At 38.5% G+C, this 18,794-nt stretch overlaps 1 protein-coding gene across 1 annotated transcript; it reads left to right on the top strand.

Annotated features, from left to right (window-relative positions):
- The first annotated feature begins 3,927 nt into the window (after positions 1–3,927).
- Positions 3,928–10,425, top strand: lpxn (leupaxin). Its single transcript, XM_085397184.1, has 9 exons — positions 3,928–4,051; positions 5,047–5,132; positions 5,298–5,365; positions 5,731–5,827; positions 6,149–6,391; positions 6,521–6,694; positions 7,239–7,320; positions 7,402–7,550; positions 9,117–10,425. Exons 1-9 carry the CDS (start codon positions 4,018–4,020, stop codon positions 9,381–9,383), a joined length of 1,200 nt encoding a protein of 399 aa, XP_085253310.1. The 5' UTR covers positions 3,928–4,017; the 3' UTR covers positions 9,384–10,425.
- The last annotated feature ends 8,369 nt before the right edge of the window (positions 10,426–18,794 follow it).

Consider the following 18,794-nt stretch of genomic DNA (forward strand, 5'->3'; position numbering starts at 1 on the left):
AACCACAGAGGAGGGGTTGGTACTTACTTGTAATTACTCACTTGGTTGAATAACTTAATGTTTTTCAACTTTATTTTCAAAAGATACAGGTTTCAAATCCCTTCATCATAAAATAATTCGTTAATAGGTTTATTTGTTGTTGATACATTGATACAAAAGAACGAACACCCCTCCCCGTAAGCTAATGGTTGCGACTAAAGTGGTGCGAGATAACGCAAGTAATCAGCGGAGAGTTGAGCGCCATATGGTGAGTGAAGTGAAAATAGAAACTGTCACTATTCATTTGAGTTACTTAAATCATACTTTATGTCCTTTTTAGAGGGAGCAGTCCATGTGTGTCTTTCTTTCCTTTACCTGTTATACAAACTCTGAAAAGCACACTGTTTCATTCTCAGCAAAAGCGGGTGTGCTGTCCATAATGTTAGGGTAACACATAGGTATAAAAGTTAAAATCACCTTAAGTCTTAAGTGTATATTTATTTTCTTATTCCTTAGTTATATATATATTTGTTAGGTTTTTTGCACTGATGTAACCGGAGCTTCGTCACTGGACATAGCGGAGATGACAATAAAGTTTACTTTGACTAAAAAGCTGTCAAAGCATAGTTTCATAGTTCATTCCGGTTTCATTCCGGCAGCTGTGGCTACAACTGTAGCTGCCTCCACCAGTGTGTGAATGTAAGAGTGAATGAATAGTGGAATTGTAAAAGCGCTTTGAGGGTTTCGAAAAGCGCTATATAAATGCAATCCATTATTATTATTATTATTATTATTATTATTATTATTATTATTATTATTATTATTATTATTATTATATGCATAATATACAAGACTCCCAAACACAGCAAGGTTAAATAAAATAAACCATATAAACACTACCAGTTCACGTAAAGCCATCATGGGATGGTAAATATAAAAATTTGCATCCCAAACTTTATTTCTATGTTAGTGGGGTTCTTAAAAATATATATATTTCTGATATGCTTTACATTGCTTGTTAATTAAAACTGCTTCCATCTTTACCACCACCACCACTACTGGATTTTTGGAATTAATACTAAAGGCTGCAGGGTTGTGTTGTGGTTACCAATGTCACCTTACAGCAAGAAAGTGTTGGTTTCAAATGTTCTCCCTGGGTCCTCTGGCTCCCCTAAGCAATCCGAAAACATGTATGCATATGAGAGAGTGAACTGTTGTCTGTCCCTCTGACAGACTGGTGACCTGTCCAGGCTGTATCCTGTCTCTCATCCTATGTCAGCTGGCATATGATCTAGCCTCACCATGACAGCAAATTGCACAAGTCAAAGTGGAGGTGTGAAGTAACAAAGTACAAATATTTTGTTACTGTAAGTATGTAGCCTTTGCAGATATATGTACTTTACATAAGTATTATTTTTTTTCTAACAACTTCTTACTTTTATTACCTATATTTTTAACCAAATGTCTGTACTTTCTACTCCTTACACTTTCAAAACAGACTCGGTACTTTTGGTTTAAGACATTTGAGGGGAGTTCTTTTTTTTCTTCATGTCAGTGCGCATCTTCAAACATCAAACTTTCAAAATTTGAGCCTCAACAGCAACACATGAAAGGCAATCTTACTCGTGTATTATTCACAACGATATGTCACATAAAAAGAGACGAAAGAGACCATAATCAGGGGTTAAAATGCCAAAAGGTGATTGCCTGCCAAAAACTGATTTCCGGTATTTGCTAAAAAAGTGATTGCCTGTATTTAAATTGCCATAAATAACTTGTTGGCTTATAATATCTAAAACATATGTCAAATGTATCCCTCATGAACGATATCAAGTCATCTTGAGCCACAAACAACATTCCTATCTCAACGTAGAAGCCGCAATCAATTTTTGGCAAAGTGACTTTTATATATCCTTTATTTATCCAGTTAAAAAGTCTAATTCACATTAACAAATGCCTTTTTAGGAGTAATCTGGCCAAGAAGGCAGCAGGAATTGCAACAAATATAACAATAATTCTATAAAGATACTTCCAAAATGGACTGGATTGGTTACAATGTAGATACAGTAACCCAGAGTCATAAAGATACTTGAAAAACATGTATTTTTTTAATTCTATAAATAACCCCTTTGTAGATCCTTTGTAAATCCTGTTCACTAAAGTCTATTGACCAATATTTACTTATAAAGACATGACACATAAAAAAATACCACATCGAAACATTGGAAATCAATTTTTGGCAGATAACCACTTTTCGGCACAACACAGGAATGGGTGCACATGTCCGTAAGTTGCAGTTGCTGTACTTCAGCATCTAGTTAGCACTACAGAAGAGGACCAAGAGAAGCATAAAAGGAGTGATATTTTTTTAAGTAGCAGGTAATTTCAAATGCAACGTTTTTGTCACCTCAAGAAATGTCAGTAAACACACAAACTGTTTGTGTGTGCAGTTTGTCACACTGTGTGTCTGCTAGCTAAAGAAAGGTAGAGCTGCTGTGAAGATGTTAATTTTACTCAGAGATGGAGAGCGATAAAGACAGGGCAGGAGAGGAAGAAGAGAGGTTATATTTAACCTCTGCTCGGTGGTGTTTGATAAACTGGAAATTTGAATATCAGGTTTGTACATATTATGTTATTTTTTTCATGTTGTAAAATGTGCTGGGAAAAAAACCTGACACAGACTAACCGTGTTATTTAAAGGTTGCATGAAAATATGGAGTTTAGTGCAGGATAAGCTGGTTCGCTTGCAGTAATGTGATGGAATTTAAATAAAGCGTTGTGTTAGATTGGTGCAAAGTGGCTGTGGTCTTCAGAGTTAGGTTACATTAAGTATTGCAAAGATGAATTTGAAGGTAAGCTGATTATACTTGGATTCATTCACTGAATTCCACCTTCATACTGTTTAGTATAACGACAGCATAAACTGTGTCAGTGTAGAGGATGGAACAGGACAACTCATGAAACACCTGCTCACATCTTGTTAAATTCAGTTGTGTTAATCCACAAAGTGCAGTAAACCTCAGAGCAGCAGCAGCCCAGATCATCTGATCACAGCCTGTACACAAAAGAAGATCTACAAGAGCTCAGAATAGAAATTGCGATTCTTTTCCCCACGCTGAGCCACTATAACTGATTTTAGGGTTCCACCACGTGCTGAATCCCGCTTTAACCCTGGGCTATACTCATCTTCTGTTTAGAGGCAAAATCGCCCTCTACAATGTAGGCGACAGAAAATAGATCTCTTTTTAAAAAAAATGTTCCTTCTTTTGCGCATTTTAAAAATCACACATATTCTTTATGAGTATAAATACAGAGTGCAAAGTTACATTAAAAAGTTTATTTAGGAACTTTCCAGCAATGTGTTTCACAAGTTTAAAGTGAGGTTAACTTAAGGTGAAGACCTCACTTGACTCTCCCCTGCTACATGTGATGCTTGCACTGCTGAGAGAACTGTGAACAGTGGAGTCAGAGCAAACTCTGCTGGGCAAACACTGTCATGACACAGCTTCAAAATGATCTTTTCTGTCCTATTTTCTGTATCTGTGAACCAAAATGTCAGTCTGACTCTGTGTTAGTAACACGAGGATGTTGAGTTTTATCAGCGCCATGTTAATCAGTAATTAAGAGAAGCTGATTTTTTCTACCACTTGCAGTGGAGGTAGTGTTACAACATAACACACACTTTGTTTGAAGAAATATGCAATAAATATTTAACAAAAGCACAACTCTGTTGGTATCACACTTGCACTGCTTTAAAACTCTCACTGTTTTCATCTTCAGGAAATAGTCAAACCTCCTCCTAGCTACTGACAATTCTTCACACAGCAGCAACCGAAAACACACCTTCCTCACAGGAAGCGACGGTTTTGATCAGATCAGAAATGAGTTCAGTTGCCTTAGCAACTAACCAGCAGAGACACACACACACACACACACACACACACACACACACACACACACACACACACACACACACACACACACACACACACACACAAAGAAAAGGAAAAAAAAGCCACCCACTCACATTCAAGTTTTATGCTGTCAGAAGGAACCAAAATGGATGAGCTCGGTAAGAACTTTCTGTCATGTTTTACCTTCATGAATGTCCTCAAACTAATCGATGGTACAATTTAAACTGAGGTCGAAACTGTTAGCAAAATCAGGAGTTGGTGTGTTGACACCATGACATCAAGCACAGCCAGTGCTTATGGAGTATTACCACAGTCTTGTGTGTTCTCAGACTGATTTATACAGCAGACTCTAAGTACAATATGTAATGTACTCAATGATCCAGCTCATTAGAAGGAATTTTTATACCACTGTTCTTGTGTTTTACCTCTGATTCTAGGGCTCTACATGTAGCGATTCACTACAAATCAAATACAATGTAACATTTAGAATACAGTAGAATTTTACAAGTCTTAACGAAGTCGTTTAATTCGCATACTGGAAATGAAATAAGGGTGACGGTCAAAAGGTAAGACAAAAAAGAAAAATTCTTTTAATTTCACAATGTCAAAAAATATTTTTCTGAGGTGCGATGATGTTTGAAGATGATGATCTTTACTGACTTACTGACATTGAAAGTTAAAGTCATGTCTTTAACTTTTTAAAATGAACCTTTGTCTTTTTTGCTACTTCTGCTACTTCTATGTAAAATACTTACTCATACAAAGCTTCCCATTTCCCTAGATGTGTGGTTTGCCCTGTGTGAAGGAGTGTTGTATTTGTTGTAACAAATGTCACCAGATTCTTGCAACATTATCACAAGTTTCACTTCTGCAATGTGGTATGCCCTCACTTCCTGAGGAACGCAAGTTGCATGAGCAACCTTAGTCTGCTAGCATCTTGATCTGTGTATTGAAATCCACTGTAACTTACTTCATAGAAAATATTTCACTATACATAAATTATATGCATACAGTCTAACAGTTAACACCCACAAAGGACAATAAGTGTGAAAGAGCAATGTGTGCCGTACAAACGTTATGTAATATGAATATTTGGTTGCATGAGTATTTTTTCTGAGGTTTAAAGATTTATTGTGTGTGTTTCCTGCCGCAGATTTGCTGTTAGAGGAGCTGGCCCTGAATCCAGCGGGTTCAGACAGCGTCCCTGAGAAAAAGAGCAATGATGCAACAAAAAGAGAAGTAAAAAGACAAAACTCATTAATCATGAGCTTATCCTGTTTCTGCTTTATCCCCCATTTCATTTGTAGATGAACCTGGAATTCTAAAGAAAACAACTTAAAACCTAACATGTAATTTAATTTCTTTAAGTACAGAAACTTCAGTATATGTTGGTTGTGTTCGCAGGTGCCAAGTGAAGTTTGTGTTGGAACTACCAAAAATGGAAAAGTCTCAAACTCCTCAAATGTGTACAGGTGAAGTTCAAAGTTGAACCCGATTCATAGTGGTGCTGCATGAAGATCATTAGCTTAATAATTTAAATAATACATTTTAATTAATTTATGTATTTCTTTTTAACATTTTAATGCTAAGGTTTTTCTTTCATTCAGACCACACCCAAAAAGAGGAGAGCAAATACAATGAAAATGAAAGCATTGTTCTTCAGCATATTCTGGCCTTTATGTAGATGTGCTTTATTTTCTTAAGGTCTAAAAGGTTAAGAATTTCCAGTTATATTTTTGCTATGGTTCAGAAATGCAACCATTTCAATTATTAATGATGTTACAGGATGTCAGTTTTGCATTTTAAAACATTCGTGTTTTTCCTCTCTGGGATTTAGTGATGTTCCAACTCCTGTGCCAGCTTTTGTGGAACCTGACTCACCGACTCAGGAGCTGGACTCAATCTTGCAAGACCTGATGGGTCTAGCTGAAGGGGTTAGTACTACCCCAGTGCGGAAATACATATTTTATAAATATTGAAAGTAATCTGTGTTGCCCCTTTGAGCTTATTTATTTAAGTGTGAAGCCTGAAAAACTATGTCTATCTATTTTCAAACATTAGTAAAATGACATGGTTAACAACAGAGGGCAGCATTGTACTTATATCAGACTCAAGCTCTTGGACCAATAAGCATTTTGTTCTTAAACATTAAAAATACTCTGATTAAATATAAAATAAATATAATAGACAGCTAATATATTTTGAGGAAATATGTACATAAAACTGTTATTCCTACATTTTGTACCATAATTTAGGATCTAGAACCTCCAACTGACCCACCATCACTTACACAAAAAAAGCTAACAGAAGGTGGAAAACAGGCGAGCAGCAGCAGCAACACTCCAGCGGCTTCAGATGGAAAAGCCACAACGCAAAGAAAGAAAACGGATATGATAGATGACCTGCTGGGAGGGTTGAGCACTGACTTGGAGAAGATCGGTGTACGGACCACAGCCAAGGGCCACTGTGCTTCCTGCAACAAATGCATTGTAGGAAAGGTACAATCTGGACCTACAGGACACAAAGAAGAGAATTTGTCACACTGGTACCAAATTGTGGAAATTCAAACAAGATGAAAGAGATCAAAACCTCTTGTTCCCTCTTTCACTGACATTTCCTTTCTCCAGATGATCACAGCACTGGGTGAAGTGTGGCACCCCGAACACTTTGTGTGTACGGTGTGTAAGATGGAGCTGAGCACCACAGGCTTCTTTGAGAGAGACGGACGGCCGTACTGTGACAAAGACTACCATCAGCTCTTCTCACCACGCTGTGCCTATTGCAAGGGGCCTATTATGCAGGTGAGGACAACTGTATTCATATATAACCCTGCCTCTGCATAGAAAGTAAGATTAAAATAAAAATAGGTGTTAATATGATCTCCACTAAAGGATGAAATTTCATGTTTTAATGAATTCACTTTGGTGGAAAATGCACATAGAAAATGACCAAAATACCAATCTGGAACTCTCTGGTATCTAAATGTCACTCAAATTCAGCTGCGCTGTTGTTTGATTTAAGCTATAATTTGTTCTGTCATATAGTACATCAATTTATTTACACAATAATCTTTTGAAGATTGGATGATGACATACAGTAGTATGTAATCAATTTTTCTCAACATATCCCACATGTCATTCTAATAGAGAAAACACAAAACCATACTGGGATTCTGCTGCAGACCAAAGTCATTAATCAGAAACTAATGCAGCTTCTTCTATGTTCCACTTTGTGTGTTTCACAATTCACATTTTTGTGTTCCCTGACATTTGAACATGTGAGATGAGACAAACCTTACTAATCCTCAAAGGAAGTAAATTTATGATATATTTTGGGCTGCTTTAGAACATCGTGACAGCTCTGGACCAGACCTGGCACCCAGAGCACTTCTTCTGCGCACACTGCGGAGGCTTGTTTGGAACGGAAGGTGAGAGATTTGTGGATTATTTCTCTCCAATTGAAACCACAACTTTAGCAAATAACTCACTGCATCTTATGCCTATCCTAGGTTTCCTAGAGAAGGATGGGAAGCCATATTGTTGTAAGGACTTCTACTACCTCTTTGCTCCAAAGTGCTCAGGCTGTGGGGAGTCGGTGCGGGAGAATTACCTGACTGCAGCCAATGGCACCTGGCATCCAGAGTGCTTCGTCTGCGCAGTGAGCCTCTTACCTCAGACCACACACACAGCTCTGGCTTGCATACGAGCCTGAGAATAAATGAGAAAAGATACCCGCACGTTAGCTTTATTTGCAACATTTTGACCTCAACGCTGATGAAAACCATATGCCTGATGAATACTCCGCTGTTAGAAATGATGCAGATAAATCAAGGAAGTGTATTCCTCAGTGTGGGTATCTTTTACATTCTCTTCAAATCTATTTCTGTATGTAGCATCTGGTCAAAAATGGTTCAATGTGCAGCTCTGCTTTACTTAACATGTGCAAGTGTAAAACATAAAATGCCATCAGTAGTAAGAGACAAGCAGGAGCAACTGTAATATTAAGAATGTATTCATTGTTTTTCTGGCAGGTACTGAAATATGAGGTCCATAAACCTGACCATAAAACATATAAAGGGCATTTTATTTCTTAATACCTATCACTTAAAATTATAATTAACATATCTTAGTTAATCATTAATCACAAACACCAACTACAACTACTTATTTTATACAAACCAGTCATTATCAATAAGGTCAGTTGTACCTGCTACCTAATAACCTAAAACTAATTCCAGCAGGCTGAAGGTCAGACACTCCATAAAAAAGGATGACGTGGACACTCAAAGGTGGAGACTTTTTAATCAGCCTACTGATAAAAATAAATAAAACAGGTCATACAATTTAGGACCCTTGAACTTCCCCGCCACTTTTTCTGTTTCACAGCAACAGTAGAAACGTTTCCATACCATGAGTCATTTGCGTCCTGTAAGCCCCAGATGAAATTCCCCTGAAAGAGCAGTCATTAACACGGCTGTCACAGTGTTATTCTCATCACACATTTGCTAGTCATTAATTGCTTTATTTTGACTGTAATCTGTATGAAATCAGGCTAAAACTGTGACGCAACATCTATTGTTTTAGTCTGTTTTGTCACCAACACTGAGCAAACCAGCCCTTTGATGGACACAGATAACTCAGGTGTTCCAAGGCTTTGGAGCTGCTCATGCTGGTGCATAATAAATGGAACAGTGCCACTGGTGATGTTAAGAGTTACACCTGTGCTTTTACTGCTACGGTATGACAAGTCAAAGTGTCGGCCAAGAGAAACGACCATAATCAAATTCAGTGCTGTACATGTAGGTTCCAATTATGCTTTAGCGGTTATTAACAGATTGTTAAAAGAAACACAGTTGTAACACTCCTTTAGTTTTCATATTAAAGGTGCATGCCATGTGATTTTGTGGCGCCGTCACTTCATTATCTGGCTGTAACAGTCAACCATTTTCCAGGCGCTTGGTTTCCCTTCACATCGTAGACATTTAAAATGAATGATGGATTTAAAGTCTTTTACTTTCTCTCTAAAAGTTATCACTCTGCTGTATGTTAAGCAGTGTTGGGTATGACGTGTGGGTTGGGTTTGGCATCACTGTGTCTAATTGAAACTGTTATAGAAAAATCAAGAAAGTTTAACTGTTGGAAGTTTAAACTTCTTCCTCCATAACACCATGCCTAATTTTACATAACGTTCTATCCTCCCTACTGCCCCTCTTCCTCTACGCAGGACTGCCTGAAGCCCTTCACTGATGGAATTTTCATGGAGCTCAATGGTCGTCCCCTCTGCTCGCTTCACTTTCACTCCAGGCAAGGCACTGTGTGCGGTGGCTGCGGAAAGCCCATCATCGGCCGCTGCATCTCTGCGATGGATCGCAAGTTTCACCCCGAGCACTTTGTGTGTGCCTTTTGTCTGCGGCAGCTCAGCCAGGGCATCTTCAAGGAGCAGAAAGGGAAACCATACTGCTCAGCTTGCTTTGACAAACTCTTTGTCTGAGATTTGCACATGAGTAAGATGTAAATAATACAAAACAACAACAAAAACAACAAAACATTCAAATGCTACATTACTATCTTTGTTGAGTTTAGACTGTCTCGTCTGTGTATGAATGACAAAATAAAATGAAGCAATTGTACAGTCTCTACATTACAATTCATTGTTCTATTTGTATATACAAATTCTCAGTAGATCATATTTAAAAACCATTACGGTGAATTACATGATAAATAGCATGTAACCGTAAGAAAAACATACATTGATCATGGATTAAATGAAGGGAACATGCTAACATTGTTACATAATTAATTAGATGGTTATGAAAAATACAAATTTTCCCCATTATAACAATAAATGTGAGGACTGAATGGTTCTAAAAGGTGTATTGCTTGATGTAAAATTTATGGGATTTCATATATCATGATGACAAAATTTATAGGTGGAGTAAGAATAACACATGTGTGCTGTTTTAGTCCACGCTTTCCATTAAGCTACCCTTAGTTTGCCGTAAGACTTGGCAGTCCAGATATGCTCTCTCGCAGTATGGAACCATTTGTCAAGGTGTTTGTCTATGTGGCCTGATAGCTTGTATTGGCAGTAACTGGCACTGAATCGGCATGCCAGCCCGAGTTTCCCCTTACCCTGACTGACCACTTGGCCTCTGGCGTGCACTGAATTCAGACAACCTCTTCATTTTCCACACAGGCTCTTTTATAGCTGTGCACGGAAGATTAATAGAGGTGGTGAGGTTAACAAAGGTGGTTTGAGAAAGAGCTCCTTCACATCACTGCATCTCTTTAGAAACTCATTTTGACTGCTGAGGGATGACAAAACCACAAAGTGTTTTAATGCTTTTTAGGCTGTCGATGTATTTGAGCTCATTTTGTTATTGGCAGATGGTGCGGATGATACGTGACAGCGAAGCATTTGCAGCCCAGTTGGGATGTACTGTTGTTCTAATAGAAGACAGATTTCTTTCGTGTGAATATTGTAATCAGTTCTGCAGAATCACATCATGAGAAAGTTTGGACTAAGCTTTTGAATTCTCTATCACAACTTATGTATTTAAATATATTCACTTCTTCTTTGTCTGATTATTTTTTAGCCAAATTGCTTTTATCTGATATCAAAATTTTGCTGAATTTTTGACTGACGAATCAGTTAGCTAAATAAATTGAAGACTAGTTTCTTCTAGTATGATGTATTACCAAACTTGCCAAAAATGTTTTCACTGTTATTATCCCTAAAATAATGAGTTCAGTGTTATTGTCAGTGCCAAACTGTGTCTTATCTTATCAGTGATCTTCAGATGAACACTGGCTACTTTTCTAAGCTTTCTTAAGTTTTGCTTAAGCAAGCCACTTGTGCTTGCATGTGATGTTAGTGTGTGAGCGGGAATGGAGGTGTGCATTAATCATGCTGTCATCACTTTCAGACCAGGTCCCTTATGGCCTCTACAGAATATAGACCTTGCATCATGGAAGAACTGTGACTGTGTTATGTTCAGTCAAAATCCACAATTGTAAGTGTTTAGTAGTCCAACATTCCTCTGCCCAGATTGCTACCAAGGACTTACTATAATGATTTTTAGAAATGCAAGAAGATGCCTGACACATTTGCTGCTGTGTTTCCAGCATGAGTCATGCACAGAACATCATCTTGGGATATGATCTGATTGAAGACCTTGGCATGTAAACTGTAAAATTTCACCCTGTCATATGATAGTATTACACATATCTCTTTCTGGATGAAGCACTTTTACAAATGATTGCTATTATTTGTGGACCTAACACTCACAAAACTGTGTTATGAATGGAAAAAACCCATAATTTAATGCTATATTTCCACTAATGGCTTCAAAGAACTAAATGTAAACTAACAGTTTAAATTAAGATTTGCAAAAAACACGTGAGCATTACTCACAGCTATCCAGTCTCAAAGCAGTGACTAAATAAAATCTGACATTCACAGAAATATATAGGCGTTATCGTATGCCTTCTACAATATTTTATGGAGGATAGGGAGGAAAAGTGCCCTTTGGCACGTTTTAAAAAAAAGAGAAAACATGAAATGCAAGCAGGGGTCTTTTTTAAATGGTGGCTGAATAAAGCACACTCTGTGAAAAGAAGAGAGAGTGTAAGGCAGGTGACATTTACAGCAGTGAAACAGAGTACGGACGGTCTGGGAGCGCACTGGGCCATGAGATGGCAGCTAGAGCTCAATGGGGGACGGAAAAGGAGTGGGGAGTATATCGGGACATAATGGATACTGGTGCTGAGGGACACAGGGTGAGGAGGGCAGGGGTTGAGGAGTGTAGTTGTAAGAGTTTCCCTTGTGTGACACTGAAACTCAACACTCGCCTCCTCTCCTGTAAAATGACTGTGTCCGCTTGGCCACCCCTGATGGGGATGGAGGGGAGTCTTGTCCAGATCCATACAGCCCCACTGCAGGTCACACTTGGCTTGTCCTGCCATACCTAGTAAACCGAGAAACTTTGAACTCATAACTGTCAAACAGGACTTTGGCTCAGACCAGCACATTAATCAAGACATTTGCTTCTAGACACATCCATGAAAAACACCATCTTGAAACACCTCCGTTGCAGCTTTGTCCTGACATGGTGAAATTACAGCTTCAGTCCGAGCAGTAAAACGCAGACGGTTCAGGTTACTGCAACATCATTACCGGTACTGTCAATGCACAGCATATTTCTAATAAATGTAAACAAGTGATTGGATGTGTTAGGTATCTAGTTAATGAAGATAACACAAAGCAAATGACATCTAATTTAAAGTAACAAAACTTAAACTGAATGAATTTGTTACATCTTTGTTGGGATAATAGATAATTAGCATCAGTTTTACACTGCTAGCATTCTAGAACATATACAATTTGAGATATACACAGGTGAGATGGCAAAATTCAGTCAGGCCACAACTTTTCAAAACTTCTCTCTATTGCTGGCCATTCCAAAATATATTCTCTCAGTAAACGAGAGCTTCATGTCTCTTTCTTATCATGCAAGAAATGCTCATTCATACATTATAGAACAGGAAAGCCTCCTGTTATTCTGATATAAAGACGTGTCATTAACCATCTACGTATACTGAGGATAATGCACGTCTCAAAAAACATTAGCGCCTGTTACCCTATGAAATGAAAGGGTTTCTGTGTAAGAGATTTACATGAATCCATTTTCAACAGCAGAGGAAAAGTGACAACTTCAACACCTCGGTAATTACTTCCACACAGAGAGAAGTTTAGCTGGAGTGCGGCTCTACTTTGGGTGTGTTTGTTTTGGCCTTCTGCTAACACAGGGTCACAGGTATCGCACCTGATTCATGACTGCCTCCTCTGTCCAAAGGGAACTTCTTGTTGTCCTTGGCTGAACACTGAGTTCCCCTCACTATCTCACACTCCCTCACACACCAGCAGACGTATAAATGCACACACACAAACCTCACAAACTTGTAAATACTATTTGGGGATTTTCTGTTCGTGCCATCTTGGATTTGGTTTACATAATCACATACACAGACATGCACAAAAACAACACATGAGTGGAAAAGGCTTTGGCCACATATTAGGAATAATTTAAAAAAAAACTAAAAAACAACTTATGCACGCTCCCAAATCAGTTCAAACATGTGCGGACTCTTTGGGTTTGGTCAACGCACAGATGCAAAACACATACACATGCATAAATATATAAATGGCTTTTATTAGTTTGGTGTCTGTCTCTCAGTCTCTCTCTGCACAGCCTTCTTTTTTTTGGTGACACAAAGCGTATCTGTGCGAACATCACTGCCCTCCCTGTGTGCTTGTAGATCCTTAACCAAGATAACTTTAGGTCTCCAGTTTTATGGATTAAATGGAGCCAGCTCCAGAGGTGGACTTAATGGGTGGTTCCCAAGACAACTTCACCTTCTTCTCCTGTTGCTTTGCTACACATCTTTGTCTCATCTCCCTCACATCTTCTGCCAAGTGTCTCAGCTGGACCTCCATGCTCAACAAGGAAGAGCTTGGAGAAAGAGAATGAGAAAGACAGCATGGTGCATTTTATCTGGATCCTAATAACTCCATGGATCAAACTGGCTGGGGTTATGAAAAAGATTTATAAGACAGTCAGTTCCTTCTGTATGCTAGACTTTAGTATCAAGAAGATAGATGGTTTCATTATGCTTGCTCATTGTGTCCATGTGTGGATTTACTGCACAGTGTGCCAGAACTTTACACTCTGTGATATTTTCAGGGAAACCTCTCTTGCAATCGATGGATCACTTAATTAAAGCCTTCTCGTAACTGTTAGAACATGCTTTGAATGGTGGTAAACCTGCAGTGATTTAGTTTAGTCTCACATGTCACTGTTTTTCCAAATATGGTCCAAAGGTAAAAATTAGGTAACACATCTCAGTCTCTGTTGGAGCTCCACAGGTGCCCTCTGTTGTTTGTATGAAAGATGCTTGATAGTTAGGGCCGGAGCTTTGGTTCTTTAAGTTGCAAGGGTAAGGCTTGAACCAGAGGTCAGACATTGAGCATAACAGTGGCTCTGATCCAAATCCGCCGCCTTTGTAGCAGCCACAGCATGGATCATTATAAGATTTGTTTTAAAGAGTGATGGTTAACCGCAATGCAGCCCTGTTGCCTAAGAGTTGAATGGTCTCCTGGGTTTAGACAAACTTGGAAACGTTTGTTTAGGGCTGGGAAGCCCCACCAGTGGAAGATCAGGGTTGGCTTGTTGATAAATCACAGCCGCTGTAGTAAGAGCCCAAAAGGCCAGCTTCTAGTCAAACTTCACACTAGCCCGCTTTGAAAATCAATCTGAAACTTTGTGGGAGCAAATACCATTTTAACCCTGGAAACACCAATAGGAGTTTACCACAAAATCATTAGCAGGTGTCTATTTTACAGCACCTCTGGTAAGTTTGACTGCATGTTAATTTAATTTGCACTGAGAGGATTTCGGTTTGCCCAGGTGACGGATAAATTAGCAGCTCACTCAAAAACTTTGGGCTGGTGGAGACATTTTTGTAACTGCTAATCCCCCAATGCTTTCTGTGACACCTTGTTCCCACTAAACCCATTAAGACGCAATCATAAGCCCTCATCTGAACCCAGGCTTAACCAACAGCTATGTGTTGATGGAGCTGGGGTTACGTTACTCCTTAGCATAAAAATGATTTAGTGCACAGTAATTCTAAACCACTGCATTGCTTTCACCAATAAAGATTTCTTCTCTCTGAGGGTATTCTGCACGTTTTAAAAATGGAATATTTAATTTTCAAAGAGCCGTTCTTTTTAAATGTGTTCATTGTTTAAACAAAATGCTGAAATCACTGAAACTAAAGAAATGCACAAGTGATTCAAATTCTTTTTGAAAAGAAAAACACTCTTCATTAGGTGTAAGTGTATGTTTTTGTGTTTTTTCTGTTTTTGTTTGAAAGTAAGTTATATTGTTAGGGGGAAAAATGTTGTTTACCCCTTTTAACTGTAGTATGTTATGTTTGACATCACAGTATATGAGAAGATGCACTAATGTTTCCTTTTTATTGAAAAAAAGTTTCTTTCTTTCCTTTATCAGATACTTACTCTCTCTCTCCCTCTCAGACTTTTTTTTTCTTTTGCATACTTCATAATCACATAGCAACCAACAAAGCCAAGACAAACAGGAACACACGGATTATTCAGTCATTTTTATCAACATCTTGTTCACTTTCCTTCCCCGAATGATGTCTGGCTTTGTAAATATTTCCACTAAACAGTTGAGTCTCCATCAGGGCTTACAGTGGGATTAGAGCTCAAATTACTGACTCTGTGGCTCATTTACTCTCCGAATCCACGGTTTTCAGAACAAAGTTGCATGTGGACATGTCCAGTGATATGATAATAGCATGAAATGAGAAACACATTTCTCTTTCCAGTGCCGCAGAAAGGCTTTTATGTGTAATGTTTGATGTTACAAGTTGTAACACATAGAGGATGTGAAAGGCAAGCGCAAGGACAAAAGTAAAGGTTTTCTGTGCTACGATATGAAACTGAGAGAAATCTAGGAAAAACAACAATTATTCGAGTCAAAATTTGTAATTAGCGTTCATAGTTTAGCTGTAACAAAATGTGCACAGCAGAAGTAGCAGTAGACCAACTTGGCATACTTTTCTTTAATTATCCTCCTGTTATCGTTACAGTTATGACTGCACTGTTTACCCAGCAATGACTCATCTTGCATCAGGTTCATGTCTTGTCAAAAAAGTGGTTAATTTACTGTGGCGACAACATCAGTTCGAACCACAAACAACACCAGGCTTTTTTTGGTCACTGGTGTTGTAAAATGTTCTTGGCAGTGTTAATGAATAACTTAAACCTGCATCATTCTGTTATTGTTATCTTCCTGTTCTCTCTGCAAAGAGGAATGGATGGCAACAAGCCATGCCTCATTTATCTTCTGCGATATTATCACTGAATGCTGCTGCATACACACTGCTGTCGGACCATTCAAACACAGTGTTCCACAATCTTACTCAGGAAACGAGGGCGAGTAGCAAGATCATTTGTGTGATCATGCGGTTGCAATGTGGCATTACAGCATGAAGTTAAACCAAACCACAAACCATGTCAAACACGATTTCAAAGATGCAGTTATTTGCTCTAGTGGCAAAACCAGTATAAGCATTAATATAATAATGGTTTTATTTTCTACTTTATTTTTTAAAATGGTCTGAAATGTGAATGGGACATTTAGCAGGTAATAATTCATGACGCTTTGCTTGCCTTCACTTTCAGAGACCTCCCACTTCTGTTTCTATTTTCTGTTTCATGTCAGAGCCAGTTTGGCTGCTCTGTGAAGGTAATACAGGAGTCTATGGGAATATTCAAAATTCATTTTCCATCTTTTTTTGAACCAACTTCATCCATGTAATAGCTCTATTTTTGACCAAGAAGTTCTTTTGATTTTTGACCATTTTGAGCCAAATGTTTGACGCCATCGATGACTCAACTAGGTAAATGTAATTGTTCTTTTATTAGCACAGCAATTTTCAGCAAGACACAATTGAATGGGAGGTTCTCTATAGATTAACCAGCCTTTTAACATGATAAAATTACATTAGATAACACAGCTTGCAACTGAAATATGGAAATGATTGGCTAATCCAATTTAGTGTAATAGGAGGATGGAGTCCCTTCGTGTCCCTCCGGTGGGTGAGAGACCGGTTTCACCCTGGACAGGATGCAATCGATTGCGGGGCCAACACAGAACGATCAATTATCAGTTAACCTAACATGAAAATGGACTTGCACATTGAGAACATGAACGACCCCAACCAGCAGATTTGAACCTGCTGTAAGATGAATGTGCTGACCAGTGCACCACCTAATTTATTAAACCATCTGTTTTCAATTTCAAGTTACTTTTTAAGTAAATGCGTGAAATATATCCAAAAACAAAGAAGATTTCTCAGTGACCTCATATTGATCTTGTTGTCTGTTTACTAGTCAGACAAGGCTTCTGTCTTTAGAAGGTCATGCAAGAGGCAATAAAGATAAATACAGGAAGCTAGATTACCTCAATTTTTGTGCATCATTTGATTTGGCTGTAAGAGTTCAGAGCAACAAATTCAATATGACTACCAACATGTGACTGGTGGGCTATGACAGTATAAGGGAGCGACGGAATAAGGGAGCAAGACAGAATAGCAGCAAATATAAAAAAGAAGGAAAAGAAAGGGAGACTTATGAGCAACAGAATCCAAAAGCCTCTTCACCAGACCAGAGGACCACTGTTTCCTGTGTGCTCGAATTACTTTGTAAATGTTACCCTGTCAACCTCATTTTAAGAGCCTCCGATATCAAAACAGAACTCAGCCATCTCTGGGCATGTGCAGTGTGGTGACTGAGAGGGCAGCACATTGGTTTAGATGTGACTTTCAATCATGGTGATGTGCTTCAGCCCAGCAGTCTATGCTAGGCTCAACTCTGGCTCATAAATCAATCTCGCTTCGACTGCACAGCTCAGAGCTCCCCAGAGTGTTACGCACGTTTTTTAACTCTCTGCAGTCAGCTGCTATTGTCAGGCATCTTCATAGTCACTGGTTCATCACTTCAGTCTCCCTTTGTCATGAATCACACAGCTTATGTCTGCACTGTACTGTATATGTACAGTGCAGACATATTATAGATGAATGGCCAGCAAATTTTACTAGAAAGGGATCAAGTTAAATATCAAAGGTAATGAGTGTGAAAATGCTTATAAATTGAACGTTTTATTGTTTTATTGCTCCAGAGATAGCAGCAGACTAGACTGAACAGCTCAATACCCGATCGAATTACTGTGTCCTTTTGGACCAACATTAACGGTGCCCTAAGGATGAATAATACTTACTTTGTTAAACTGGTGAGGTTTTCTGGGGGCATGTGCAGGTCAAAAATGGGCCTGTCGCAGAGACAAAGGCCTTGCATATTACAGTTACTCCTAACTTTTCATAGCAAATTTAATTTGAATGATCTAGTTATGACCATTACAAAACATCGTCTTCACCATCAACTTGTGATACTTTATGTTACAAATTGTTTGTAAATGTTACTAGCTAATATGCTAAGCTGTCGATGATGATAATACTGTCACGATACCAACCAAACATCGGCCTGATTGTACCAGGTCTGGGCTCACTGGCCAATCACAACAATGTTAGCTGATACATTTAACATATGAGATCAACCCCGTTCGGCTTAAAAAAGCAGAATATCGCATTTTTCTCCATACATATCTGCACTTGTCTAGAGAGATTATTTATAAAGTTGGTCCTATTTTTGAAACTAAATACTTCTGTAGAATGAAATACTGCAACAACAGATCCACTGAATTGTGTTCACTTACAGAGAAAGTGCTGGGAAACGCTTACACGTCGACTGATACAGTTTGTATTTCACTTACTGTATTATTGACTTCCCTGTTGGGGCATTAAGGCTCAAACTTTGCCCCCCCTGGGACCTGAGCATTGGGGCTCAGTCAGATTCAGAGTATAATTCATCTTCTGTGAGACCAGGTGGAGACTGGAAGCTGTCATCGCAACGTTATTGATGTGTTGCATTTAAGGCATATTCTTGGCTCAGACTGCTACTAAGGAAGTAAAAATAGTCTTTGCTCAATACAGTGATATTACAAAAAAATATGAAGCTTGCTTAGAGTCCAAATCTAAGACAATGCTTAATAATTATAGGCCCACCGTCATTTCTACCAAGGTAAGTGGTTAATGATATTATTATACACATCACAGCATAACAGACTCACATCCCCTGGAAGCCCAAACAGAGCTCCAGGCAAGACCATAAATAAATCTAGACATGAAAGCAGGGGCGAAGCTGGTGTATTTTCCTTTTTCAGTCTCATACTGTAGATTACAGTATAAACCGTGA

This window comes from Rhamphochromis longiceps, linkage group LG23 (assembly GCF_057381845.1).
Source record: "Rhamphochromis longiceps isolate RC_006_pf linkage group LG23, R_longiceps_female_GT1.1, whole genome shotgun sequence".
Classification (NCBI taxonomy): domain Eukaryota; kingdom Metazoa; phylum Chordata; class Actinopteri; order Cichliformes; family Cichlidae; genus Rhamphochromis; species Rhamphochromis longiceps.